This window comes from Gopherus flavomarginatus, chromosome 12 (assembly GCF_025201925.1).
Source record: "Gopherus flavomarginatus isolate rGopFla2 chromosome 12, rGopFla2.mat.asm, whole genome shotgun sequence".
NCBI classification, from domain to species: Eukaryota; Metazoa; Chordata; order Testudines; family Testudinidae; genus Gopherus; species Gopherus flavomarginatus.
In genome coordinates, this window is record NC_066628.1 from 15259507 (window position 1) to 15286642 (window position 27136).

The 27136-nt window shown below is 43.7% G+C and overlaps 2 protein-coding genes and 2 pseudogenes across 2 annotated transcripts in view; all 4 read left to right on the top strand.

The window, feature by feature from the left end:
* LOC127032870 (translation initiation factor IF-2-like) overlaps positions 1-27136 on the top strand; it is a 322179-nt gene that overhangs the window by 39439 nt on the left and 255604 nt on the right. The window lies entirely within an intron of this gene.
* On the top strand, positions 4952-5904 carry LOC127032835 (olfactory receptor 49-like; annotated as a pseudogene).
* Positions 10895-11854, top strand: LOC127032882 (olfactory receptor 10A7-like; annotated as a pseudogene).
* LOC127032884 (olfactory receptor 5V1-like) lies at positions 19934-20887 on the top strand. The gene has a single exon (XM_050920476.1). It carries the CDS (start codon positions 19958-19960, stop codon positions 20885-20887), a length of 930 nt encoding a protein of 309 aa, XP_050776433.1. The 5' UTR covers positions 19934-19957.

Genomic DNA, 27136 nt, shown 5'->3' on the forward strand with positions numbered 1-27136 from the left:
AAAGGAGATGGTATTCCTCTGATAGGAAGTTCTCCAGCCTAGGTTTCTTGGCTAGAACATTCTCCTTTCAGCAGCTATGGGGCTGCAAGTCAGAAACAGCTTTCAACCAGCTCCTCCTTTCGCCATGCACATTCACAGTGCAATCTGTTTGGCGTGACTCCAACCACTTCAAAGGCCGATGCCTAACTGAGAACTAAACACTGTGGCTGATAACGCTGCCACTTTATTTCCCCCAAGGGCGAGTAGGTGGACTGAACTTTACTGAGCTTTGGAGTCCCTGGTGTGAGGATCAGAGCCCCGGTTTGATCTCTTGCGTGCACAATAAATCAGCACCCAAATGTACCAACGGTAAGAAAAGTTAGAAATACTTCACTGCAGTCAACTGATTTCCCTCTCACTCATCCTGGTGTAAATCAGGAGTAACTCCACTGGAGTCAATAGGGCTGATTTCCCAGTCACTCATCTCAAGGTAAGTCCATGGTGTTACAGTGGTGTGTGTCTGGTTTCAGGGAGAGGAGATTCAGGCCCTTTGACTCCAGCCTCTGCCACATCCTCCACCCCCTGAATGCTCTTACTCTAGTCCACGGCTGCATCCTTCCCTCTGCCTCACACAGCTCAGACCCTCAGACAAAACCCCCAGCCCCTAATCCCCTTCCTCTCCTTTCATAACCCTCCACCTCAGAAATGCTCCTGGACCCCGTTCTCTGAGATTCCCCTTCCCATGGCTCAGAGCCAATTCTCCACCCAGAGTTCCTGACTCAGCATCCTCAGAGAGGTAACTGGTCCTAACCTTTTCCTGCCTATCTGTTACTATCTACTGCTTTAACAGTGGCTGTTAACCTCAAGAAATGCTTTTGGTTCAAATAAAGGTTTGACCCAACCCCAGTGTGTTGGCCACAATGTGCTACAGAAAACTCAACAGTTCCCCCTGTACCTCATGTGGAGAAGATTTGTGAAGTTGGGTCTTCCAGACTACAAAAGAAAGCCCTAATCATTGGATTATGGGATGGTCTGGTAGAGGCTTTATCTCAGTCTTTGATGTTGAAGCTGCTCCACTATGTATAAATAAGAAACAGAGACATGGACTTAGCTCTTCTGCATCCTAGGTGAAGGCTCAAAACACTAGGCTTTAGAGTCACCCTCATGATCTTGTCCCTGGTCCAATGATTATTCATTGTCATTCACAGTGGCAATTCTTAGCTCATCTCACGTGCAGGGTCTGATCCAATAGGAGTGATCTGAAGTAGCTCAACTCCACACAGGGGACAGCAGGAGAACTTTAGCTCAGTTGTTAGGGAGCTCACCTGGGATGTGAGATGCCCTGGTTCAGATTTCCTCTCCAGGTCTCTAATGTCTCAGGTGAGTGTCTTAACAAGTGGGCTAAAAGCTATAAAGCATTGCTTCTTCTCCCCCGGGCATGTCTTGCAAAAAATGACATCGGTACCTAACTCCAGGAGAGGATTCACAGCTGAAAATCCCAAACAAAGCTAGGTGCCTGCCTCCAGCAGAGATTTAGGAGCAGGCTTAAGACACATCCCTCTCATCGGCATCTGGCTTTGTCTAATTTAAGCATCTCCCTGCCTAGCATGATGGCTTTTGTGGATCCCATTCTTAGGTGCCCATCTCTTCCCATTCATTGTATAGTGATCCTGGGTGCCTAAATCAGGACTTGTGGATTCCATTGGCTGTCTTGGTGTCTTAAAATTAGGTGTTCCCACACATTGCAATGCCTTAGTCTGTTTGTGGATCTGGGCCTTGGACACCCAATGAAAATCAGAAACAAGAGGTTAGAGACATAGGATCCCTCATCCCCCATGTGTGTCGTTACCCCTGGGTTACAAGTTATGAGTCGAGTTGGCAGAATTGATTTCTTAAAAAAAATTAATTTTGAGCAATATTATTGACATTTATTTTTAAGCTCCCCCCTAATTTTTATTGATTTAAGATTTCAGAGTTTTGCAAAATCAGGGGTTTTAAGCTCCCCCCCAACACCACAATGTTTATCTTTTTAAATTTTCAAAGTTGCATGAAACTATGATGGAGGGGATCATACAATAATTATTTAATGACAGTAAATGCTGACTTACAAAAAGTTAAAGGTTTACAAAATGTTGTAATACACATTGTCAACATCACGTGAAAATATACAAAGTAAATATCCTTAAATCAAATTGTAATAAGTTCTCAGGTAGCATTATTCTTACTTTGTCTATCTGTTAGTTTTGATTATCGATGGCAATATTTTTTCTTCGGTTTGTAGGTATTTGGTTAAATCGACATTTATTAATATTCACCAATAAAAATTGAATCCCTCCTAGCCTAGTTATGAGGGAAATCCTCCTTCCTCCCTCCACTGTTTTGTGTGGATTTCGGCATGCTCAGAACCCACCTACCAGATCAAGTTCCACAGGAGGAAGAAGTGCAGCAATGCCTATGTTCACTTGGTTTGAGGATCCGGCTGGGACTCAGACTTGAGAGGCAACCAGGCATCTCAAGTGAGGCAGCAGTGTGCATGCCTAGAAGCAGAAACATAAGCACTTAGGGGACTTTTGCAGCAAAACTTTAGGCATTGAGTGAATTAAGGTACCTACAGGGTTAGGCAACAGCTAAGTGGGGGCTTTGAGGATCTCAGTGCTGCCTAAATTTTGAACGTAGGTGTCTAAAGTAGTAGTCTTGTGTTAATTAAGATGGAATATGTGGGCCCAAAAAATCAAAGGTGTTACCATAACCCTGTCACTGTCCAACATCAAACAATGTTAAATAAAGTTCAGGGTTTGACACACACAGGCCTCAGCCTGCTTAATCCCATGGCAAACACACCATTAAAATCCTTTTAACCTTTTATTAAAGATAAAGAAAAGAAGAAAGCACAGTTAAAGCATTTGAAGGGTAAGGTATTAAATAAGGTTTTCATGTTAACAACATCCCTCGCTCCTTGTCCCTTTAGCTGAAAAGAGTTTTAAAAGTGAAAAAAAAAACAACCACCCTCATCTGTCAGTCTCTTAGATGGCATCAAAGACGGTAATAACTGTCCTTTGGAGGGAAAGTGAAGAAATTAGTTGAGATGGGCTGGAGTTATTATTGTTAAAGTCCCTCCAATCCCATTTCATTTGAGGCAGTGGTTGGGACTTAACCTGTTTATAACATGTATTAGTGAACTTTCCATAGTTAATTCCCAAGAAGGCAAAAATGAAGGGTCCAATTGTCACAGCAGTAGTTAGGCAACTAAATGCTTTTCTGGATCTGGGTCTTAGTGCTAACGGACCTGCCCTGAGCAGATGGAATACATATAATTAGAAGTGAGCATCTTCTGTTTCCCAGACCAGTGCATAACCCACTGGACTATGCTGCATACCAAAGAAGTGTAAGGAACACAATAATTATAATGTAGGAGGCACATGAAATGAATTAAATTGCACATTAAAGGTCTCTGCCATCACAAGTGAGTCTACGACATATGGGCAAAGGCTAAAACATTCTGAAAGGTACCAGTAGTTGGGTTCACAGATGGTAACCTAGTTAAAATTTCTTGGAAAGTGTCATGATTTTTTTATTTTTCCATGTACATCACAAAAAGTGGCTCTGGGATTCTCTAGTGAGTGGATCCCCTGGGGTACCTGTGATCATTAAAACTAATCAGCCTCACCCAGTTTAGGCAGACCTACTTCACAGAGAATGGCAAGTAGATTGTGAGACCAGAAGAACTAGAGTCAAGATATGAAAGTACAATTCGCTTAGAAGTGACAATACCCGTTGGACAAGTCAAAAGACCCTGATGTTGCAGGTGCTGTTTGAGGGCTTCTCACGGCTTGACATGATGGGAAAATCAGAATGATTACTACTTTTCAGTCTTTGAAGAAGTTCAGAATAAACTACTTTAGTATTTTATCCAAAAGAGCAGGGACTAGAATTTAAAAAATTACTCTACAAGAATTTGTTTTACAGTAGTTGGTGATGACTGAGGCACAGGGCTCAATCTGTGTGTAGCCAGCTTGGCCTTATGGTATCTTCCTAACATCACAGACCTATACTAACGTGAGTAGCTGTTCTGCCTCCCTTTCTGCTTATTTATGTCCTTTTCTTGTTTTTCTTTTCCCTCTTCTCTTTCCTTTTTTAAATATCTTTTATCTCCATTTTGATAACTTTTTTTCTTATATTTTCATTTTCCCTTTCTCCTTTCTTTTCTTTCACTCATGTTTCTTTTGTCTTTTTTGTTTTTTTCTTTCCTTCCTTTTTTTTTTTTTTGGTTCCTACATTTTTCTCCTTTCCTTTTTATTCTCTTTCTTCATTTCTCTCCTTTCATTTTCACTCTCTCCTTTCCTTTATTGTTTTTTTCTGTTCCTTTATTTTAATTTTATTTCTCCTTTCTTTTAAACTCAGAGACTTATGGTCAGAAGGGTCCATTATGGTCATCTAGTCTGACCTCCTGCACAATGCAAGCCACAGAATCTCATCCACTCACTCCTAATACTTTTTTTTTCTTTCCTTATTTTTAAGGCTAGTCCAAATATTTATATCAAAACTGTTTTTTGACAAAAAAAGAAATGGGTTTTCAATTAAACTAAAACCTCTGTGGTAGGTGTCTGCTTTCTGTGGACAATTTTTGACTTTTCATTTAGAAAATAAAAACTAAAAATTTTGAAGAGTTTTCAGCTGAAAACTTTTCTTTTTTCTTCCCCTCTCTCCCCCCCACACAAAAAAAGTAAAAAATTTGCCCAAGGAAATAATTCCACCCAGCTCTGCTCTTCTTTATTTTTGAGGCTTTTCTCTCCTCTGCTTTTCTTTCCTTTTCTGTTTGCCGTTTCCTCTTCTCATTGTCTTCCCTTCCCTGCTCACATTGACTTGTTGTTCTTCCCATCACACTCATTGCCCACAGGGTAAATTTTTATTTGATGTATTCCCTATTTCCTCCATCCTCCCTCTACCCCTCTCAGATAGATCCAGTGTAGCCATGCGGAACCAAACCACCGTGACCGAATTCATCCTCATTGGCTTCCTCTACGCCCACCATCTGGAATGCCTCATTGCTCTTGGCTTCCTGGCCTCTTATTTGCTGATCTTGTCAGGCAATATTATGATCATCGTCATCATCCTCTTAGACTGTCACCTCCACAGCCCCATGCACTTCTTCCTCTGGAACCTCTTCTGTTTGGAGATCCTTATTACATCTTCTGTCCTACCCAATGTTATTGCCAACTTTCTGATGGGTGACAGGTCCATCTCCTACTTGGCTTGTATCACTCAGTGCTACTTCTACTTCCTTCTGGGCTGCAGTGAGTTTGTCCCGCTGGCCGTTATGTCCTATGACGGTTATGTGGCCATCTGCAACCCACTTCGCTACACCATGGTCATGAATGCTCAGCTCTGCTTCCAGCTCATGGTGGGGTTGTAGGCAACGAGGCTTCTGGCCACCATCATCCCCACCATCCTGGTCATCACCCTGCCCTTCTGCGGTGCCAACCAGATTGACCACTTCTTTTGCAATGGCTTGGCCTTGGTCAAGCTGTCCTGTGTCCTGTCCACACTAGCTTTGTGGAGCTGCTGAGTTTCATGACCTGCTCCGCCATCCTGTTGGGCTCCTTGATCCTGACGGTGGTGTCCTACACTTATATTGTTGCCACCATCTTCAGGATAACATCCCACGCAGGACGCAACAAGGCTTTCTACACCTGTTCCTCTCACTTCATCATCATCACCATGGGCTATAGCAGCTGCATCTTCATGTATGTTCGGCCTTCGAGCAGCGACATCTCGCTCAACAAGCTGGTGGCCCTGCTCAACACAGTGGTGACCCCTCTCATGAGCCCCTTCATCTTCAGCATGAGGAACCAGCAGATGAAAGATTCCCTGAGGGCAGCCTTGAAGAGAAGCATGAACTTCTCAAGGAAGCATATTAACTTCTGAATGGGTTTTGTGAGGGGAAAAGAAGTGGAAATTAAACAAGAGTAATAGTTATAGTACTCTTCAAAGTTATAGTACTCTCCTAAGAAGTGGTAGTTCCCTGTTCAAATCCCTTTCCTCCTAAGGCAGAGGAGGACATTGAAGCTGGATCTTTCACCTCCTAGTTGAGTACCCAAATGGCTGAGCTAAGAGTGATGAATGAGGCATTCTTCTCACTCCCCAGGCCTCTTGCGAAAAACACCATTGGTGCCTTACTCCAAGAAACTGTTCACAGCTGGCAGATAGGCACCTCCCTGGAATCTCCCATTGGCTAGCCTAGATGAGGAACCCCTGAGCATGCTGGCTTTTGTGAATCCCATTTTAGGTGCCTACCTTTCCCCTTTCATTGTATAGGGAGCCGGGTGCATAAACTGAGGCTTTGTGAATCTCTGTGAATTTCTAGGTACTAAAAGTCAGCTGCTTCAATGATCAGCACTGGAACATCTATGTCCCTTTGTGAATCTAGCCCATGTTGTCTTGATCTATTACTGGGGATCCTAGTTGATCCTGAAATATGAATAATAAATACTAAAGACTATGAAATAAATGACAGTTCTGTAGGAGTGATTATGGGGTACACATATTGTGCCAGTGCGATGGTGCAATCATGGTGAAATGGACTGTGCATCATTATCTCTCTCAAGCTAACTCATCAAAATATGCGACAAAGAGTCCTGTGGCACCTTATAGACTAACAGACCTATTGTAGCATACGCTTTCATGGGTGAAAACTCACTTTGTTAGATGCATGTGAGTATTCACCCATGAAAGCTGATGCTCCAATATGTCTGTTAATCTATATAATGCCACAGAACTCTTTGTCGCTTTTTACAGATCCAGACTAACATGGCTACCTCTCTGATACTTGTCACTGAAATAAATGACTCATCTATTTACCTATTGACTCTATCTATTCAGGTGGTGATTTTCAAAATAGATTGGGGATGCAAAAGTTGTCAACACTTGACTGACTAGAGGGCAGGATTCTGACCTAGATACCTTCTCGGTTTGGTCTGGGGTTTGAGGGCCCCACTGACCACAAGGCTCCACCAATTGGCTCACACTCCCATGGGACCAGCATGGAGCCCTAGATTGAGACCAACAGACAGATGGGAGTGTGGGCAGGATGCAGAAGGTGTCATGGGGGCTGGAGATAAAACCAAACACTCATAACGCATGCCTTGGGAAGCGTGGTTTCAGGAGATATTGTCAACTGTGATTTCTAGATTTCAGTGCTGATTTGTCAAGGGGAGAGGAGGAACTATCACCAAAAATTCCTGCCTGTGCCCCAGAGCAGATGCTCATTGGGTACAGGACCCACATCATGCCCCCCTTAGCACTGCCCCGAAAAAGTCTATTAGCACTGCCCCCTAACCAACCAGCACTGAGGAGCGAGAACCAATTTTGACATCTAGAGTGTGAAAAGTTTGACGGGATGGGTGTGAAGAAATTTGTCAAGGTGTGCAAGATGTGTATTCCATAACTACATTGACAGCCCACTTGGAATTTCACAAAATTCTAATTGAGGAAGCTCCCAAATACCATTCAAATCAATAGGAGTTGGATGATTGTGAGTCTTCACCTTCATGTTTTAATGGAATCATATCCCAGAAAAAGAATCTCTTTCTTTAGTCCTTCTCAGTCTGTTGAAAACTGAGACTTTCTTCAGGGGAATGAAACCAGTCACAGACTCTGTCCACCAGTCTATGGTCATTCGGTCATTTTTGTAGACCTTGATGATATGGCTAAAATATTAAAGGCTGAGACTGTCAGTCACCTAACTCTCCTTGGTTTTGAATTGCATTTTGGAGTATAAATCCACTAGGATCCTTTGAAAATCCAAGTCTGCAAACATGTAGGGAGTGATATCCATGCTCAGATGATCCAAACAGGACAGGGGATCTATTCATCTGCCCAAAATAAGGGTATAATTGAAAATTTGGTTCCTTCTCTGAAGAGCTGTCAATTAAAGAAGACACTTGGCCTCCACAGGAAGGAAGAGAGAGATTATGAAATACATAATCCCTGATGTGCCTTGTTCTCTAAAAATCTTGACTCCCATCTGCCCCCAAACCCCCAACCCAACACACTTTAATTGCTACACCCACTCGTCCCCCAGAGCTAGGAATTGAATCCAGAAAAGCTGATACTCAGCTACCTGCTATAAACAGTCAATCTTCTTGGAACAGACTTCTCTCAGGTCATTGGAGAAGTGTCCTTACTATGTTATTCACACACATATTTATAAATCAGAAGTTTTATTATGCATATACCACTTCTTCTTAATAATCATGACTGGCGAAAATCCCAGTCAAGAAAAGATTGTCTCTAAAGTCTGAGACTGTTGCCATCAGTGTAATAACTTTGTCAATTTCAAAGATCTGATGTCTCAGAGGAAGGTGAAGAAAAACCTTATAAAACAAGGCAATAATGCAACTCTGCACAGGAGGACAGAGTTCCTCCAGTGACCCATCAAACAGCTCAGGCTATGGCTGAAGTACTGACAGTTCCAGCATACTGTCCCACTAACCTGCTTCAGCCCTGCCTTGGGGAGCCTGCATCCATGTGTCCCAGGCTAGTTCAATGTCCATGATACTTCCATGTCAAATACACTCAAGGCCTGTGCACCACTCAAGGCCTTTGCAGGTTTAGGCCAGGATTTTCAAAGGAGTGTAAGGGAGATAATTGTCCAGTTCACACTGAAAGTTACCCCCAATGAGAATGACACTGGAGTGAATTTCGCCACTAGCCCTTGGCTGCTGAGATGAACTTAACAAGAAGTTTGCAAATTATTTCCAAGGCTGTTGGTGAATACATTTTAGACATGGAGACTTGTCCTCTGGGAGCTGGTCTGAGAACCACTGCATACATTTCACATGAGACAGCAAGCAGCCATCATGTGGTAACAAATTAGAGTCACATCTGCCAGGGGATAGATCTGAACTGGATATTTAGAAATTAATGGTGGGAAGAGCTGACATCCCTGGAGGATGCTGTCCTTGGATTTCTGTAGATCTATCACAGCATGGAAACGGCACTGTGAATTTCCCTACACACACTCTTGACCAGTGTGCCTCAACTCTGTCTTTAAGAAGTCACTCTAGAGATAAGAGGGGAGTTAATAACTACCCATGGTCCAGTGAGTTTTCAGCTCCATCCTGAGTGCCAACGGGGTGGGGGGGCATGGAGGGGCAATTTGTTCTCAGTTGGATGTTGAGATCATGATGAAGTGAACACCATATCTCCTTAAAGACTAATCAAACCTCACACCAGTTCCACCAAGATCTATGCTGTTGAGATCACTGGCAATTAGTGCTAAAAGCTTTTGGCCTACCTATCAGTTATATTTGTTCTTGACATTTGTAGATACAATTTATACATCCTTGTTACACGTCCTTCAGAAGCCTTTTCCTAAGAAGCTTATATAAATTGTCTAGGCTCTAAGGTCTCAGACCCTTATTGCAACAAACATATTTTAATCATGATGAAGAATATGTCTACTGTAAATGCTTGGAGAACTGAGAGTAAACCAATATTCCGACCTTGATCAACAAGTACAGTTGACATTGCAATTTGGATTGGACCATCTCTGAATCTAATGGTAGTTTCTTTATTGCTGAGTTGATTTAATTGATCAAAGTGCTTATAAACAGAATACAATTAAAAATTCTCTCTGGCACCCATAGTCAGAAAGAACCCTGGGGATTTTATCCCGCTAGTCACTGAACAGTACAGAAAGGATTGAAGTCTGAGATTCACTAGCAGAGAAGCTTCTCGGTCAAGATAAGTCAGTTTCAGAAATGATGGAACTGTTCAGAAGTGGGAAGGTTTGACTGCTCAGAGTAAGGTATTTGTGGGACAGTCTGAGGCATTTTCCTTCTTTACTATTGTGACCCCAAGTTCATTTTATGGAGCCATCAACACCTAAATTATCTCCAGAATTGAAGGAAAAATAGACAACCTCTTTCACTCTCTCGCTCTCTCTTTCTCTCATCTAATCACTCAATCTAATTTACTCTTATGTATCTAATCTACAGAATTGTTCTTAATTTTGTTCTCTCTGTCTTTTCAAAGGTATTATGCATAATGTCTTTCTATCAAGGTAAGTAATAGTAATGAATGATTCATCTGTCTGCCTATTGACTCTATCTGTTTGCAATGTCATTTTCAATGACACCTAAAATATATTCATCTACAGGATTCTCTCTCATCTCACCCAGATTTGAGAGTCCCACAGACACACTGGAGAATCTTATCTGTCAAGAAGAACAGAAATTGGTCCAGCTGTGTTCCAGTAACATGAGAGGTTAATCTAATCACATTTGCTGGCAGTGAAGTGTAATGTTAGACAAGACCAGCCATGTGTTTGGGCTGTTTGTTGTTGGTTTGTCTAGTGTTTATTCTCTCAACACTCTGGTATCTCATTCTCATTAATGGGATGGCACTGTGTGAGGTAGGGAAGTGAGAACACATGTGGAGGTGCTCTTTAATAATCATTCATAGGGCTGCATGTCTGTCACAATGGGAAAGAAGTCACAGACACAGTGATTTTCACATTTGTTCATGACTTTTTGTGTGTGTCCATGACTCACTCTGCAGTGGTGACTCCTGCAGTGCCTGTCCTGTTGGGCTGTACCCAGCCCCCCACTCCAGGCATTGTGACCAAGTGCACGGGGTCGCAGCACCGCTCAGGTGTGGCCCAACTCCCCCTCTGGAGTGGACACAGCAGCTACCAATGTCCGTTCCTGAGGTGAGTGTGGGACAGGGTGTCAGAATCGCCAACTAGAGATGAGTAAGATCCAAGAGATAGAACATCTGAGCTCTGTGAACATAGAGAGATGAGAAAGGGGACGGGGTGAAGCTGATTGTGTAACTGTTATTCTATCTAATCTATCTTTCTATCTATTATGAGATACCATGCAAACCCCTGAGAGGCATCTAAATACCTGTGTGGTCTCAACAGGATCGAGCTATGGAAGAAAACCTAACAGCAGTGACAGAGTTTATCTTTCTCGGCTTCTCAGACGTCCAGCATCTGCAACCCCTTCTTTTTGTCCTCATCTGACTCATCTACCTCTTCACACTGATAGGAAATGGCCTCATCATCGCTGTCACAGTTGCTGACCTGGCCCTCCACACCCCCATGTATTTCTTCCTCAGGAACTTGTCAGTCTTGGAGATCTGCTACACTTCAGTGGTCGTCCCTAAGACCTTGACCAACCTCCTGTCAGAAAAGCAGGCTATCTCCTTCCTGAGCTGTGCAGTCCAGATGTACTTCTACATTTTCTTTGGCAGTACAGAGTGTGGCCTGCTGACTGTTATGTCCTATGACCGGTACGTTGCCATATGCAACCCCATGCGTTACTCACTCATCATGAGCAGAAAGGTCACCCTAAGCTTGGCAGCTATGGTGTGGATCGTCGGTAAGTTGGTGGCATGTGAGCAAACGGCAGCCATATTCACATTACCCTTCCATGGGATGAATAAAATCAACCACTTCTTCTGCGAAGTCCTCCCAGTGCTTAGGCTGGTGAGCACGGACACATCACTCATCAATGTCATTATTTCCTTTCTCACTATGGTCTTAACAATAATCCCCTTAATCTTCATCATCACCTCCTATGCAAGCATCATCTGCATCATTCTGAAGATACACTCAGGAGAGGGGAGACACAAAGCTTTCTCCGCTTGCTCCTCACACCTAATCACAGTCATAATATTCTACTGCAGCGGCTTTATCACCTACATGAGGCCCAGTCCCAATGTCTCTGTGGACACCGACCGAGCCCTTTCCCTGTTGTACACGGTCATTATTCCAACATTTAACCCAATCATATACAGTCTGAGGAACAAAGAAGTCAAGGAGAATCTGAGGAAATTCTTGACCAGGAATAACATTTCTTTGTTCTCATAAATACAGTTTTTTTCTGATCATTGAGCCCCATTGAAGTGTCTCAACATGGGAGGTGTCACAAAGTCGGAAAATGTCTGTATTATTGCTTAACAATATGATGTATAATTTTGTTTCCCTTTCTAGTTCTATATTGGTATCTGACTTGCGGGGGAGTAGCTCAGTTGTCTGAGCATGAACTTGCGAAACCCACGGTTGTGAGTTCAATCCTTGAGGGGGGCATTCAGGGATATGGGTCAAAAATCTGTCTGGGGATTGGCCCCGCTTTGAGCAGGGGGGTGGACTAGATGACCTTCTGAGTTCTCTTCTGACTCTGTGATTCTATGACTGTGTAATATTAAAGCAAAGGAGGTTGTAAAATGTACTGTTAATAAACACATGAAGGGTAATTCAGCCTCTGAGGTACCTACTTCAGAGGGTTAAGACAACAATGGGCTGGGTCACCAACTGGGGGAAGATCCAACCTGGCTGGCACCATCCATGTTAGGAGGTTTTACTCTTCCTAAGGCTAGGGCTGAGATCAAAAGACCCTGAAGGGTTAAAAAGTAAGTGGTTGGCTCTGCTGGAACCTGACAAAAAGACCCAGAGCCAACAGGATGAAGAAAGACAGACAGACAGAGTGAGAGGCAGGAACTGCAGTGGTCAAGCAGTAACTTGGTGCCCACAGACAACAGGAGACACCAAGGGTTGGTCATATCTACCAAGGGGCTGGAGGGGAATGTCAAACATAAGGAAGACAATGGGTCCTGTAGGTCTTTTTGTTATTTTAAAAATCTGCTTCTCTAAGCACTGTGCATATTTTGGACAAATAATCCTGTTTCTGTGTCACTGCAAATTATTCCTGACCACAGGGTCCCAACGGGGAACTTTGGAAGAGTCCAAGAACATCTGGACCTGAGAGGTAATGGGGTTGGCACCCATGAAGGGGGAAACTGGTAACCCCGTTGGAGTTTGGCTGGATTTCGGGATCCCACCCCAGAGAGAAGTAGAGGCATGAGCTGGCCACATGGAAGGGGTTCACTCCTGGGGCTGGAGAAGGGTCTCAGAAAAGGGCAGCTTACTCAGGAGGCATCCAGAAGGGCAGGTCACATTTAAAGTATGGTCTGTATTTTATTACATCCACGTTTTAGGAAAGATGTGGACAAATTGGAGAGAGTCTGGAGCAGGGCCACCCAGAGGTTTCAGGGGGCCTGGGGCAAAGCAATTTCAGGAGCCCCTTCCATAAAAAAAGTTGCAATACTATAGAATACTATATTCTCGTGGGGGCCACTGTGGGGCCCAGGGCCTGGGGCAAATTGCCCCACTTGCCCCCCGAGCAGCCCTGGTCTGGAGGAGAGCAACAAAAATGATCAAAGAGTTCAAAAACCTGACAGGAAGAAAGCTTAAAAAAACTTGGCCTGTTTAGTCTTAAAAAAAGAAGGCTGAGGTGGGACCTGATGACAGTCTTCAAGTATGTTAAGGGCTGATTTAAAGAGGATGGTGATAAATTGTTCTCCATGTCCATTGAAGATAAAACAAGAAGCAATGGGCTTAATCTGTAGCAGGAGAGATGTAGGTTATAGATTAGGACAATTTTTCTAACTAGAAGGCAGTTAAATTCTGGACCAGGCTTCCAAGGAAGGTTGTGGAATCCCTACCATTGGAGGTTTTTAAGAACAAGTTGGACAACACCTAGCAGGGCTGCTCCAGGTTTACTTGTTCCTGTCTTAGCACAGAGGGCTGGACTTGATGACCTCTCGACGTCCTTCTCAGCCCTACATTTCTATGAATGTCTGACAACGACAACTGCCTAAATGACTTCTAATCTCCTACCAACAGCATTTTCTGTTAAAAAAAAACCAAACAAAAATAAAAACACCTGTGAAATTCACTCACAAAGAATTTGTGAATGCAGATTTAGGTTTGTACAGGGCTGGTGACATAGCATGCCTGTGTGCTTTAGTATCAGAGGGGTAGCCTTGTTAGTCTGGATCTGTAAAAGCAGCAAAGAATCCTGTGGTACCCTATAGACTAACAAACGTTTTGGAGCATGATCTTTCTTGGATTCAGATATTAGGAATGGCAATATACAAAAACCTGTAGGAGAACACTTCAACCTCCCTGGTTACACTATAGCAGACCTTAAGGTGGACATCCTGCAGCAAAAAAACTTCAGGACCAGACTTCAAAGAGAAACTGCTGAGCTTCAGTTCATCTGCAAATTTGACACCATCAGCTCAGGATTAAACAAAGACTGTGAATGGCTTGCCAATTACAAAACCAGTTTCTCCTTCCTTGGTTTTCACAGCTCAACTGCTAGAACAGGGCCTCATCCTCCCTGACTGAACTACCTCATTATCTCTAGCTTGCCTGCATATATATACCTGCCCCTGGAAATTTCCACTACATGCATCTGACGAAGTGGGTATTCACCCACGAAAGCTCATGCTCCAAAATGTCTATTAGTCTATAGGGTGCCACAGGACTCTGTGTGCTTTAGCAATTTTGTGATTGTCACCTTCACTGAGACCTTTGTTTTCCATTGTAACCTCCTTGTTGGTTTAGAACATCCAGGTGCTAGTGAAAAAGCGGCCCATCCTGACAGCATCAGTCTTTCTGAGCACTGCTGCCCCTGCTAGAGTGCAGGATGCCTTTGAAATCACTCACAGAGAGAGATTCATCACTGGCCATCAATGCATACTGATTCTTCTATCCTGGAACAATGGGTTTTCTGCTGGCAGGGCCGCAGACTTTGATTGACTCGCTACACAGAAGCAAACAGGGATAGGATTTGGAGCTGGGAAATTCCCTCAGCAAAAGCACCTGGAAACAGGACGTGGCTGTGAGACTCAGCATCACCTAAGGATGCTGACCAGAACCAAGGGTGGTGAGATCAGACTGAGAGAGGAGCCTTGAGGATGTTGTTCTTCTAAGTTCTGTACCTCTGGCGTTGTGTTGTAAAGTGTTTGCATCTCTTGCTTTCCTGCTGCATTGTCCCTGAAGGATTTGTCTGGGCTCCCACTGCCAGGTGAGGAGGAAAGGGTATAAGTAACTGGTGGATTCGAGAAATGAGTCAGTTGTTTTGTGGTCTAAGACAGGTGGACTGCAGACTCTCACTGCCCAAGAAGAATGTCATGCAGGGAGTTCTCACCTGGAAATATGCCTAAAAGAGACCCAGAGCTAGGAACAGTGACCAGTCACTATCTAGACCAAGAGCGGTTAGAATCACATGGGAACCATAGTTTGGGTCTGAGTACAACAGACTGATGCCTGACAAGGGGGAGGGCAGGGCCAGGTTGTAACAGCACCCATCCAAATAAATGAGTCAGTTCACATTTCTGAGCTATTGTTTCAGGCTCTCTGCATACTCAGACATTGCCACAGAGGTTTCACTCAGGTCATATTTGCTAGGTTTTCTTTGCAACCACACCCATAGGGCTAGATTCACAAGGGGGATTTAGCTGCCTTACTGCCTAGCTTAGGTTCCTAAGGCCAACATTTAGACACTATTAATAGTCATGAAACCCCTGCTGCCTTGCCCTGGAGTTGCCTAATGTCCTCAGCTACCTAAGTTTCCACTAGTAAGGTACCAAAGGTGCCTACATTTTTTGCCAGTGGACTTGTGGGAAGCCATCAAATTACTGACACCATTGAGCAGATCAGCCCTGACTCATCCCAACTCCCCAGTGGCATTTACAAACTTGGTGCTCCCTCAGGCATCTCACTTGTGGGGGTCTTATCTGGTAGGTGTGCTCAGAGGTGTCTCTCAATCTCCTCTGTTGAAGCTGTTCTACTCCGTGTATGTACTGAAATCTTCATTGGAGCAGGGAGTGGAATGCAGGTATCCCAGGAGAATGTTATAGAAATTAGCTCTGTAGAGTCCTAGAAGGTATAGAGAGAGTGGGAATAACTCTATAGCCTAGTGGCTAATGCATTCTACCGAGACCCAGGTTTCACACTCACTGCTCCAATAAAGATTTGCACATGTCAATACTACAGCCACACAGCTACAGTGTTGCAGCTGTGTTACTATTGCATAGACACTTACTTAGCCGTTGGAATGAGTTTATCCATTGATGTAGTGAATCCACCTCTGAGAAGCAGTAGCTAGGCCAACAGAAGAATTTGTCCTTTTACAAACTGCCCCCCTGCTCAAGCCCTCCTGGCCCTGTCACAACCTGCTCCTGAAAAAGGCAGTGGGGAGGATCCTCCAAGCTGTCTAGAAGGGCTATGTGGGACACAGCCAATCAGGGCCCAGCAGGCTTGTAAAAGAAGAGCTTCAGGGCCAGAATGAGTCTGTTCCTTGCTGGGTCTGGTGGGGCGTGGATGGTGTGTGGCTGGCCAAGGGAGTGAGAAGGAGCTCTAGGTCCTGAGGTAAGGGTGAAGAAGCTGCAGGGCTGTAGTGAACGGCTGCTCTCAACAGGGTCCCTGGGCTGGGACCCAGAGTAGTGGGCAGGTCTGAGTCCCCCCACCCACAGTAGTCACTGGGGGAGTAATAGCTTGGATTTTGAGGCACCCCAGCAGGGGAATGGAACTCCTTGATGGCCCAGAGAGGACATTGCCTCTTGTGGAAAACCCCTGAGAGTATGGCTCAACACCAAGGCCAAGACCATTGATAGATTACAGGACTAATTAAGGACCTGAGCCCAAGGAGTGCTACAGTGAAAGAAAGTGCAAGCCTGGACACACTCAACCAAGGGCCCTCACTAGGGGTGAGAATCCCAACCCCATTACATCCCTGTTTTCAGTTGCTTATAACTTTGTCAAATTCTTTCTGTCAACCCTGCTATCACGGCTAAATTCCATTTGGGGATGTTACTCCCTTCTTGCAGGTTCAAGGCAAAACTAAATTCTCTAGGCTCCAATTCACCCCTAGTTAAAAATTTTGTAAAGAACCTCACACTATTGTATCTACATATCATAATTTAGTCACACATCACAGGGTAAAAATAAGTCCTATTGACTCCCTAAAGCATGTACAGTTCTTCCTGAAAGAGAGGCAGGAGTCAATCTAGAATGGAAAAAAGTGGTGGTATGCTACTGAAGCTTGATCAGCTGTGGAGATGACTTGAATTCATAGAGATCTTGGTCCTCCGATTTCCAGAGCAGCCTAGGATAGACCGTAGGACAAAGTTAATAATGTGCGGATCTTATGGCAGCAGGGCATTCTCTAGTTCTCTCCGAAGGCAAATGGAGTCTGATGTCTCTGCTCACACCACACTCATTTCTCAGTCTCCAACTAAAATACCATACTCTACTCCAAATCCAATAAGCATCTAAAGTTTCTCCTATCAAATGGTCAAAATAGAATTTGATACGAAGTTGCTCAAATAAAGATTTGTAGCTGGGATTTTCAAAGGACATCAGGGAATTAGGCACCCAGTTTCCATTGGACATAGTGCAAAGCTAGCTGGCTTCCTAGCTCCCTTGGGCCTCTTTGAAATTCCCAGTCTCAGTTCTTACCATTAGGTAAACCAAGTTTGAAAATCTGGTCCAATATGTCATCAGTAGGTTTCAGAGTCACTACCCTATCTGAGAAGTAATGGAACCAAAATTCATCCCTGGCATAAATCCATTGATTTAAATGATGTTAGAATAGATATTTTTCTCTGGGGATTCCAAATGACCCCTAAGAATTTTAGATGCTCAAGACCTCTTTCCAATCATAGACCTATAGGGTCCTTTATCAGGGTCATATATGGAGACTTTATTTTCCATCCATAGGGTTTAGATGTTTATTTCTGCAGAAATTGTAAAAGACACCAGAAAAGTGGCTGTGATCTATGCTCCACTCTAAAGAGCCACAATCTGGCTTTGGATATCAGTGGGTATAGACGTACATCAACATGAACACTACTATTTCCAAATACAATTTACATAACCACTACACAGTACAGTTACAGGTATTTCACCAGAGAACAAACTGACAATATCTCCCTCCCATTCCCCCTCCTCCCCACTGGAATTCCACCCAGCTTTATCTTTGAACAAAAATGCTCTAGGGATGTGTTCTCAAGAGTCCTTTTAAAGAATATATATTTAAGTTCTCCTTCAAGGTCTCCATTGTTAGTAATGCAGAGCCAGCATCATTTGTTTATTTGAATTGGTAGGTGAGAGGCATTTCACATATTACTATAGCTATTATAATGATTGTGAATGTTCATTCTTTCATGGTTGTTTTGAATCTCCTTTATCTATCTAGTCTATTTCACCATTTCTTGCTTTAGTGAGTTATATGAAACTTTCTGGTGCTATGGGGTACACAATTTCACCCTTCTGTAGTGTCTGAAGGCCATAGAAATTTTGAATATAAACACTTTATTTATGTTGTGCTTTTGTTTCTCAATGTACAGCTAATTTGCAAACCATGAGAGAGTATAATCTTTCTGATTAAGGTAAGGAGAAAACTAATGTATCCTGATATCAATTGGACTTTGGCACTTTGTATGCTGAAAATCTGGAAACATAAAATAGATCAAAATAAAACATAGGGTGATTCTATATTTTACCACTATCTTTTACTAACGCTTTTAATAAAAGCATTCATAATCATCATCTTCACCATCACCATCATCTCTGTCTCACAGCCAGTATTGAATCTATCAGAATCAGGTGCTTAGCAAGCGCTTGTCATAATATTATTTTCCTGTTTCTCTTTTTGTGTGTTTCTTTCTGTTTCTATCTATCTGATCATTTGTCTCTCTGTTGGAATATTCAAAACTTTCCAGTGTTGTGGAGGCAGAATATGGCTTTTCTGTAAAGCCTTGTATTAACCTTCCACGCCATTGAAGGGTATGTAGATTTCATATATGCAATCATGAGAAACTGCAGTTTTGGTCATTTAGCTAAACTGAAAACAAATGGATCCCAAAACCAAGAGGACTGCCCTACTTTTCATGGTGGAAATATCAAGCAGTTAAAGAAAGAATAACATGATTGCATATTTTGTATATTTTATTAATTAAAAATAAGTTACACTCCTCATCATTCTACCTCACCAAATTATTCACTCTTCATCTACATGCATCTCTCTCTCTCTTAATCTGAGTTAACTGAAATTTACAGTTGTTGTGAAGGGTAGAATCTAGCTCTTTAGTAGAAAGACATTGTAACCTACTATGTCTTTGACAGGTACATACATTTCATACTTATCCTTTTATCCTTTTTTAAAATGTTTATTTTGAATGAAATCTGGAAATGTATAGCAGCTAAAGAAATGAAGATTAGATTGTGTTTATATTTTACTAGCTAGTGGTAATAATCTTTCTCTCCACTGTCACTGTTTTCATAGTACCATGCCTCTGATTGTAGTACTAGAGTTACAGTCCATGAAGATTAAAATCCTTTATTTATCACTTGAATATGTGTGATATGGTCCATGGAAGGACAAACTTTCTCCAATACACAAGCACTAGTCCTGGCTAAGGGAAAGACTGGTATCTAAGAGTTAAAGCAAAGATGGTGAATCAGGAGCTTTCCTATGTCCCCCTTCAGGTACTCGTAAAGGCGTGTGATCTACCAATGAGGGAAGGATTCTTGAGTTCTCTCCTAAGCTCAGAAAGGGAGTGAGCTCTGCTGTTTAGTGATCTGGGAGACTCAGAATCAGGACTCCTGGGTTCTATTCTCAACTATGAGAGGTCTATTGGTTAGAGAAGCAGAGGTTGGGAGCCAGCACTCCTGGTTTCTATTCCAAGTTTTGGCAAGTGAGTGGGGTCTATGGATTAGCACAGGGCGCTTGGAGACAGGTCTCATGGATTGTATTGCAAGGTCTGGGAGGGAGTGTATTGTAGTGGTTACAGCAGTGAGGTCTAGGAGCCATGAGCATTCTTCAGCCCTGGGAATGGTGCATGCTCTAGCAGTGACATTCCTGGGGTCTGATACAAGCTCCAGAAGGCAAGCAGGTTCTAGGGTTCAGATCAGGGTCAGGAAATCAGGATGTCTAGCCTCCATTCCTGGATCTGAGAGGGAAATGGGATCTAATGGTTAGAGAGGATTAGTAGGAAGACATTATAGACTCCTGGTTCTGCCAGTGACCAAACTGAAATATGCAAATTCTTGTATCAAAATTCCTTTTCCCTTGTTTATAGACCATTCTCCTCTCTGCTGCAGCCAGGTGAAGATGTGGTCATGGAGAATCAAACCACACCAATTGAATTCATGATTCTTGGATTTCATAATATTCAAGGGTTACATTTCCTACTGTCTTGGGTTATCTCCATCATCTACATCTTCACCATCTTGGGGAACACGCTCATCATCTTCCTCTCCTTAGTGGAACCATGTCTCCAAACCCCAATGTACTTCTTCCTGGGAAACCTCTCCCTCCTAGACATCTGCCAGACCACCACCACTGTCCCCCAGATGCAGGCGCACCTCGTCTCAGGCAGGAGCAGTATCTCCTATGCAAGGTGTGCAACACAACTCTACTTCTTCCTCTTTTTTGTGGGTGCTGAGTGCATGTTGCTGGCCACCATGGCGTATGACCGCTACATGGCCATATGCAAACCTCTGCACTACACCTTATTCATGAACAGCAAGTTTTGTGTTCTGCTGGTGTCAGTTTCCTGTCTTAGTGGTGCACTCAATGCAGCCTTGCACACATTCCTGACTATCCATCTGCCGTTCTGTGAGGCCAACAGAATCAACTACTTCTACTGTGATATCTCACCACTGCTGGCTCTTTCCTGTGGAGACATCTCACTCAATGTCATCATGATACTGGTCTCCAGCATCTTCTTGGGGTGGAGCCCCACCCTGTGCATTGGACGTTCATATGGATACATTGTTTCAAGGATACTGAAGATACATTCCCCTGAGGGGAGGAGCAAGGCCTTCTCCACCTGTGTGTCACATCTCACTGCAGTCCTACTCTACTATGGAAGCAGTATCTTCACCTATGTCAGACCCCTCTCTAGCTACTCACTGGATAATGACAAGTTAATCTCTCTGCTGTACAACATCGTCACCCACATGTTAAACCCATTGATCTATACTCTGAGGAACAAGGATGTGAAGAGAGCCAGGAGAAAGGTCCTTGTGAAGAAGATGTTCTTCTAAGAGAATCAAGAGTACCAGCATTGGTATCTACTTCCATGAATGGAATGTAGTGAGTTAGAACATGTGAGTTCTGGGAGTCAGGACTCCTGGGTTCTATTCTGCTTCCTGGGAAGGGAGTGGGTTTTAGTGGTTAGAGAAGGGGGACACTGGGAGTCAGGATCCTAGGTTACATTTGATGACTCTTGCAGGGGAATGGGTTTAGGGGTTGGAGCAGCAGAACTGAAGCCTCAGGACTGTTGCAAAGAGCTTTCATATCTATAGGTGAACGCTTGTATAGGGTGCTAAATGTTATTAAATGTGGAGGTTAATCACTAGGAAGGTTTGAGAAACGATCCAACAATAGAACATTAAAATTAACCTTAATTTATAAACATAATGTTTGTTGCTGAGTGGCCTTGAATGTGTTTCACATATTTATGAAAGATGTGGACAAATCAGAGAGAGTCCAGCTGAGAGTAACACAAATGATAAAAGGTTTAGCAAACCTGACCTATGTGGAAAGGTGAAAAAAGGTGGGCATGTTTAGACTCATAGACTTTAGGGTCAGAAGGGACCAATATGATCATCTAGTCTGACCTTCTGCACAAAGCAGGCCACAGAATCCAACCCATCCACTTCTATAACAAACCCCTAACCTATATCTGAGTTATTGAAGTCTTCAAATTGTGGTTTGAAGACCTCAAGCTGCAGAGAATCCACCAGCAAGAGACCCATGCCCCATGCTGCAGAGGAAGGTGAAAAACCTCCAGGGCCTCTGCCAATCTGCCCTGGAGGAAAATTCCTTCCCAACTCCAAATATGGTGATCAGCTAAACCCTGAGCATGTGGGCAAGACTCACCAGCCAGCACTGGGGAAAGAATTCTCTGCAGTAACTCAGATCTCATCCCATCTAACAACCCATCACAGACCATTGGGCATACTTACCTACTGATAATCAAAGATCTATTGCCAAAATTAAGCTATCCCATCATACCGTCCCTTCCATAAACTTATCAAGCTTAGTCTTAAAGCCAGATATGTCTTTTGCCCCCACTACTCCCCTTGGAAGGCTGTTCCAGAACTTCACTCCTCTAATGGTTAGAAACCTTCGTCTAATTTCAAGTCTAAATTTTCTAGTGTCCAGTTTATACCCATTTGTTCTTGTGTCTACATTGGTACTAAGCTTAAATAATTCCTCTCCATCCCTAATATTAATCCCTCTGATATATTTATAAAGAACAAGTATATCCCCCCTCAACCTTCTTTTGGTTAGGCTAAACAAGCCAAGCTCTTTGAGTCTCCTTTCATAAGACAGCTTTTCCATTCCTCGTATCATCCTAGTAGCCCATCTCTGAATCTGTTCCAGTTTGAATTCATCCTTCTTATATAGGAGACCAGAACTGCACACAGTATTCCAGATGAGGGCTCACCAGTGCCTTATATAACGGTGCTAACACCTCCTTATCTTTGCTGGAAATACCTCGCCTGATGCATCCTAAAACCGCATTAGCTTTTTTAACGGCCATATCACATTGGCGGCTCATAGTCATCCTGTGACCAACCAATACTCCAAGGTCCTTCTCCTCCTCTGTTGCTTCCAACTGATGTGTCCCCAATGTATATCTAAAATTCTTATTATTAATCCTTAAATGCATGACCTTGCACTTTTCACTATTAAATTACATCCTATTACTATTACTCCAGTTTACAAGGTCATCCAGATCTTCCTGTATGATATCCCAGTCCTTCTCTGTGTTAGCAATACCTCCCAGCTTTGTGTCACCCGCAAACTTTATAGCACATTTCCGCTTTTTGTGCCAGGGTCAGTAATAAAAAAGGTTAAATAAGATTGGTCCCAAAACTGATCCTTGAGGAACTCCACTAGTAACCTCCTTCCACCCTGACAGTTCACCCTTCAGTACGACCCGTTGGAGTCTCTCCTTTAACCAGTTCCTTATCCACCTTTCAATTTTCATATTGATCCCCATCTTTTCCAATTTAACTAATATTTCCCCCTGTGGAACCATGTGAAATGCCTTACTGAAATCGAGGTAAATTAGATCTACTGTATTTCCTTTGTCTAAATAATCTGTCACCTTCTCAAAGAAGGACATTAGGTTGGTTTGGCATGATCTACCTTTTGTAAAACCATGTTGTAATTTGTCCCAATTACCATTGACCTCACAGTCCTTAACTACTGTCTCCTTCAAAATTTTTTCCAAGACCTTACATACTACAGATGTCAAACTAACAGGCCTATAGTTACTCGGATCACTTTTTTTCTCTTTCTTAAAGATAGGAACTATGTTAGCAATTCTCCAGTCGTACGGTACAACCCCTGAGTTTACCGATTCATTAAAAATTCTTGCTAATGGGCTTGCAATTTCATGTGCCAGTTCCTTTAATATTCTTGGATGAAGATTATCTGGGCCCTCCGATTTTGTCCCATTAAGCTGTTCAAGTTTGGCTTCTACCTCAGATGTGGTAATATCCATCTCCATATCCTCATTCCCATTTGTCATCCTTCCATTATCCCTAAACTCCTCATTAGCCTTATTGAAGACTGAGGCAAAGTATTTATTTAGATATTGGGCCATGCCTAGGTTATCCTTAACCTCCACTCCATCCTCAGTGTTTAGCGGTCCCACTTCTTCTTTCTTTGTTTTCTTTTTATTTATATGGCTATAGAACCTTTTACTATTGGTTTTAATTCCCTTTGCAAGGTCCAACTCTACATGGCTTTTAGCCTTTCTCACTTTATCCCTACATATTCTGACCTCAGTAAGGTAGCTTTCCTTGCTAATCTGACCCATCTTCCACTCCTTGTAGGCTTTCTGCTTTTTCTTAATCACCTCTCTGAGATGCTTGCTCATCCAGCTTGGTCTACAACTCCTGCCTAAGTTTTTTTTCCCCTTTCTTGGGATGCAGGCTTCTGATAGTTTCTGCAGCTTCGACTTAAAGTAATTCCAGGCTTCCTCCATATTCAGATCCACAAGTTCTTCAGTCCAATCCACTTCCCTAACTAATTTCCTTAATTCTTTAAAGTTATCCCTTTTGAAGTCAAAAACCCTAGTCCCAGATCTATTTTTGTTTATCTTTCCATCTAGTTTGAACTGAATTAGCTCATGATCATTCGAACCAAGTTTGTCCCCTACAACCATATCTTCTATGAGGTCCTCACTACTCTTCAAAACCAAATCTAAAATGGCATCCTCTCTTGTTGGTTCTTCAGCTACTTGGGGAAGAAATACATCAGCTATCACATCCAGAAAAATCTGAGCCCTATTATTCTTACTAGCACTTGTCCTCCAGTCTATATCTGGGAAGTTAAAGTCTTCCATGATCACACAATTCCCATTAGTGTTTACTTCATTAAAAACATTAAAGAGGTCTCTATCCATATCCAAATCAGATCCCGGGGTCTGTAGCACACCCAAGCACTATCTCAGGGGTGGCTCTAGTAGCTTTCTTTCCCAGTGTGATTTTTGCCCAGACAGACTCTGTCTTATCCATTCCATCACTTCTTATTTCTTTACAGTTAACCTCATCACTGATATACAATGCTAATCCACCACCTTTGCCTTTATTTCTGTCTTTCCTAAACAGCACATAGCCTTCAATACCTGTACTCCAGTCATGATTACTATTCCACCATGTTTCTGTTGTCCCTGTAAGATCCGGTTTCACTTCCTGCACCAGTAGCTCTAGTTCCTCCATTTTGTTACCTAGGCTCCTCGCATTAGTGTACAGACATCTTAATTTTGCCGTTTGGTTTCACTGACATTCTTTACCTGGCTAGGCACAGACATTCTACCACCAGCATCACCTGTTAAACTGGTATCTACACTACCCTTCCTCCTTATGACAATTCTTCTGTCAACGGCTGTATCCCCTCTTACTTTGTTTTCTTCCCTCTCAAGGTTAAATTCCAGCCTGGAGATCACCTGGACATCTCCCAACCATCTCCCCCAAATTCCTAGTTTAAAGCTTCTTAATCAGTTGGGCGAGCCTCCATCCTAGAAGTCTGTTTCCCTCCTTACTCAGGTGAAGTCCATCCCGAGAGAACAGTCTTCTGTCCATAAATGCTTCCCAGTGGCCATACATCCCAAAGCCCTCCTTATAGCACCACTGCCTGAGCCATCTGTTGATTGCCATAATCTTGTCACACCTTTGTTGCCCTTCTCTAGGAACAGGCAGAATCCCAGTGAAGATCACTTGAGCCTCGATTTCCTTAAGCGTCTTCCCCAGTCTGGCATAGTCTCCCTTGATATGTTCCAGCTGTATCATTCGTTCCCACATGAAGGACAATCAGCGGATTCTTTCCTGCTCCCTTTAGGATCCTTTTCAGCCTCAAGTCCACATCCTGTATCTTAGCACCCGGCAGACAGCACACCCTTCTGTTCTCTGGATCAGCTCTAGTTACAGGCCTGTCTATTCTTCTCAGTAAGGAGTCTCCAATCACGTAGACTTGCCTTTTCCTGGTGACAGTGTGATTCTCCGGTCTATCCCCTGCACCCACTGGCTGTAAGTCCTCTCGATTCCTATTCACCCTTGCAATCCTCCTGGGGCTTATATTTGGTGTTGTCTCCATTGACTCTTCCCCTCTTCCTGTAGGACTAGCAGCTCTTCTCTTTTTCCTTGCCCTCTCACCTTCAGTGACCACCTGCTGTGTCCTTTCTTCATTTTCCAACTCCGCAAACCTGTTCCTGAGTTCTATTTCTCCTTCACTGGCCCGTCTTTTCTTCTGCCTGGTTCTCTTAGTCACATGCTTCCACCGTCCACGTTCCTCACCCAGCAGTCTCTCCTCTGAATTCTTTGGTCCTGCTTCCATCTGCAAGTCTGAGCTTATCCCTTCAGCCCCCTCGTGTCTTTGCTCCATCATCTGCTCGAACCCCCTTCTAAACTCGACCAGAGTTTCCACCTGCATCTCCAGTCCTTGGATCTTTTCTTGCATCAGCTCTATCAGGCGGCACTTCATGCAGACAAAACTCTTTTCAGGCGTCCCCTCCAGGATCATGTACATGCCGCAGTTTCCACATCCAGTCATCCTCATTGTGTCTTTCACTGCTGCCTCTGTATCGGTCATAGACTTCTCACCTAAAACCTGGTAGTCCAAGAAACATAACACAAAACAAACCACCAACAGGCACCAGAACACTGGCAGACCACCACCCATTCCCTTCATTAGCCTGTCAGTTCCTCTGCTTAGGTCTCTAAGTCTCCCCCACAACTTCCCCCTGTAAACTCCCTCTGAAACTCTCCTGTTTACAGCTCTGTTTGCTGGCTGCTGTGCCGCTGCCTGACTGGCTGGCTGGCTACTTTTATAGGATCCCTAAGCAGGTAAGCCCTGCCCCCTAAACAGGGCTCAGCTTCTCTCCCAGCACACTGCCCATAGCAGCCTCCACACATACAAACTACACAATACAATACACAAAATACAAAAACCTGCTCCTCCAAGAGAACTCCCTCTGAAACTCCCCTGTTTACAGCTCTGTTTGCTGGCTGCTGTGCCGCTGCAGCTGTCTTGAGAAAAGAAGACTGACTGGGGACCTGATAACAGGCTTCAAATATGTTACTGGCTCATCTAAAGATGAGAGGGATCAATTGTTCTTCATGCCCACTGCAGGTAGGAGAAGCAGCAATGGGCTTAAACTGCAGCAAGGGAGATTTAGGTTAGCTATTAGGAGAAGTTTTCTGACTCCCAGGGGAGTTGAGCTCTGGACAGGGGCAGCTCCAGGTATTTTGCTGCCCCAAGCACGGCAGGCAGGCTGCCTTCGGCGGCTTGCCTGCAGGAGGTTCCCAGTCCCACGGATTCAGCAGCAGCCTGCGGGAGGTCTGCCGAAGCCGTGGGACCAGCGGACCTTCCGCAGCTATGCCTCCAAATGCACCCTGCCTGCTGCCCTCGCGGCGATCGACAGAGCGCCCCTCACAGCTTGCTGCCCCAAGCAAGCTCTTAGAGTGCTGGTGCCTGGAGTGGCCCCTGGCTCTGGAACAGGCTTCCAAGGGAGGCTGTGGAATCCTCATCACTGGAGGTTTTTAGGAACAGGTTGGACAGACACCTGTCAGGTCTGGTCTAGATTCACTTGGTCTTGCCTCAGCACAGAGGGCTGGACTTGATGACCTCTCAAGGTCCCTTACAGCCTGACATTTCTATGATTCTGTGATATACATTTGACTAAAAAATGAAATTTTGGGCCAGTCCTTCAACTACTTAAGCATGTGGGCTCAGATTTCCGAGGGAGCCTAAGGGAGTTAGGGACCCAACTCCCA

Bases quoted from the DNA above. Each gene is read 5' to 3' on its own strand.
- LOC127032884 (XM_050920476.1), top strand. From the start codon at position 19,958: ATGGAGAATCAAACCACACCAATTGAATTCATGATTCTTGGATTTCAT.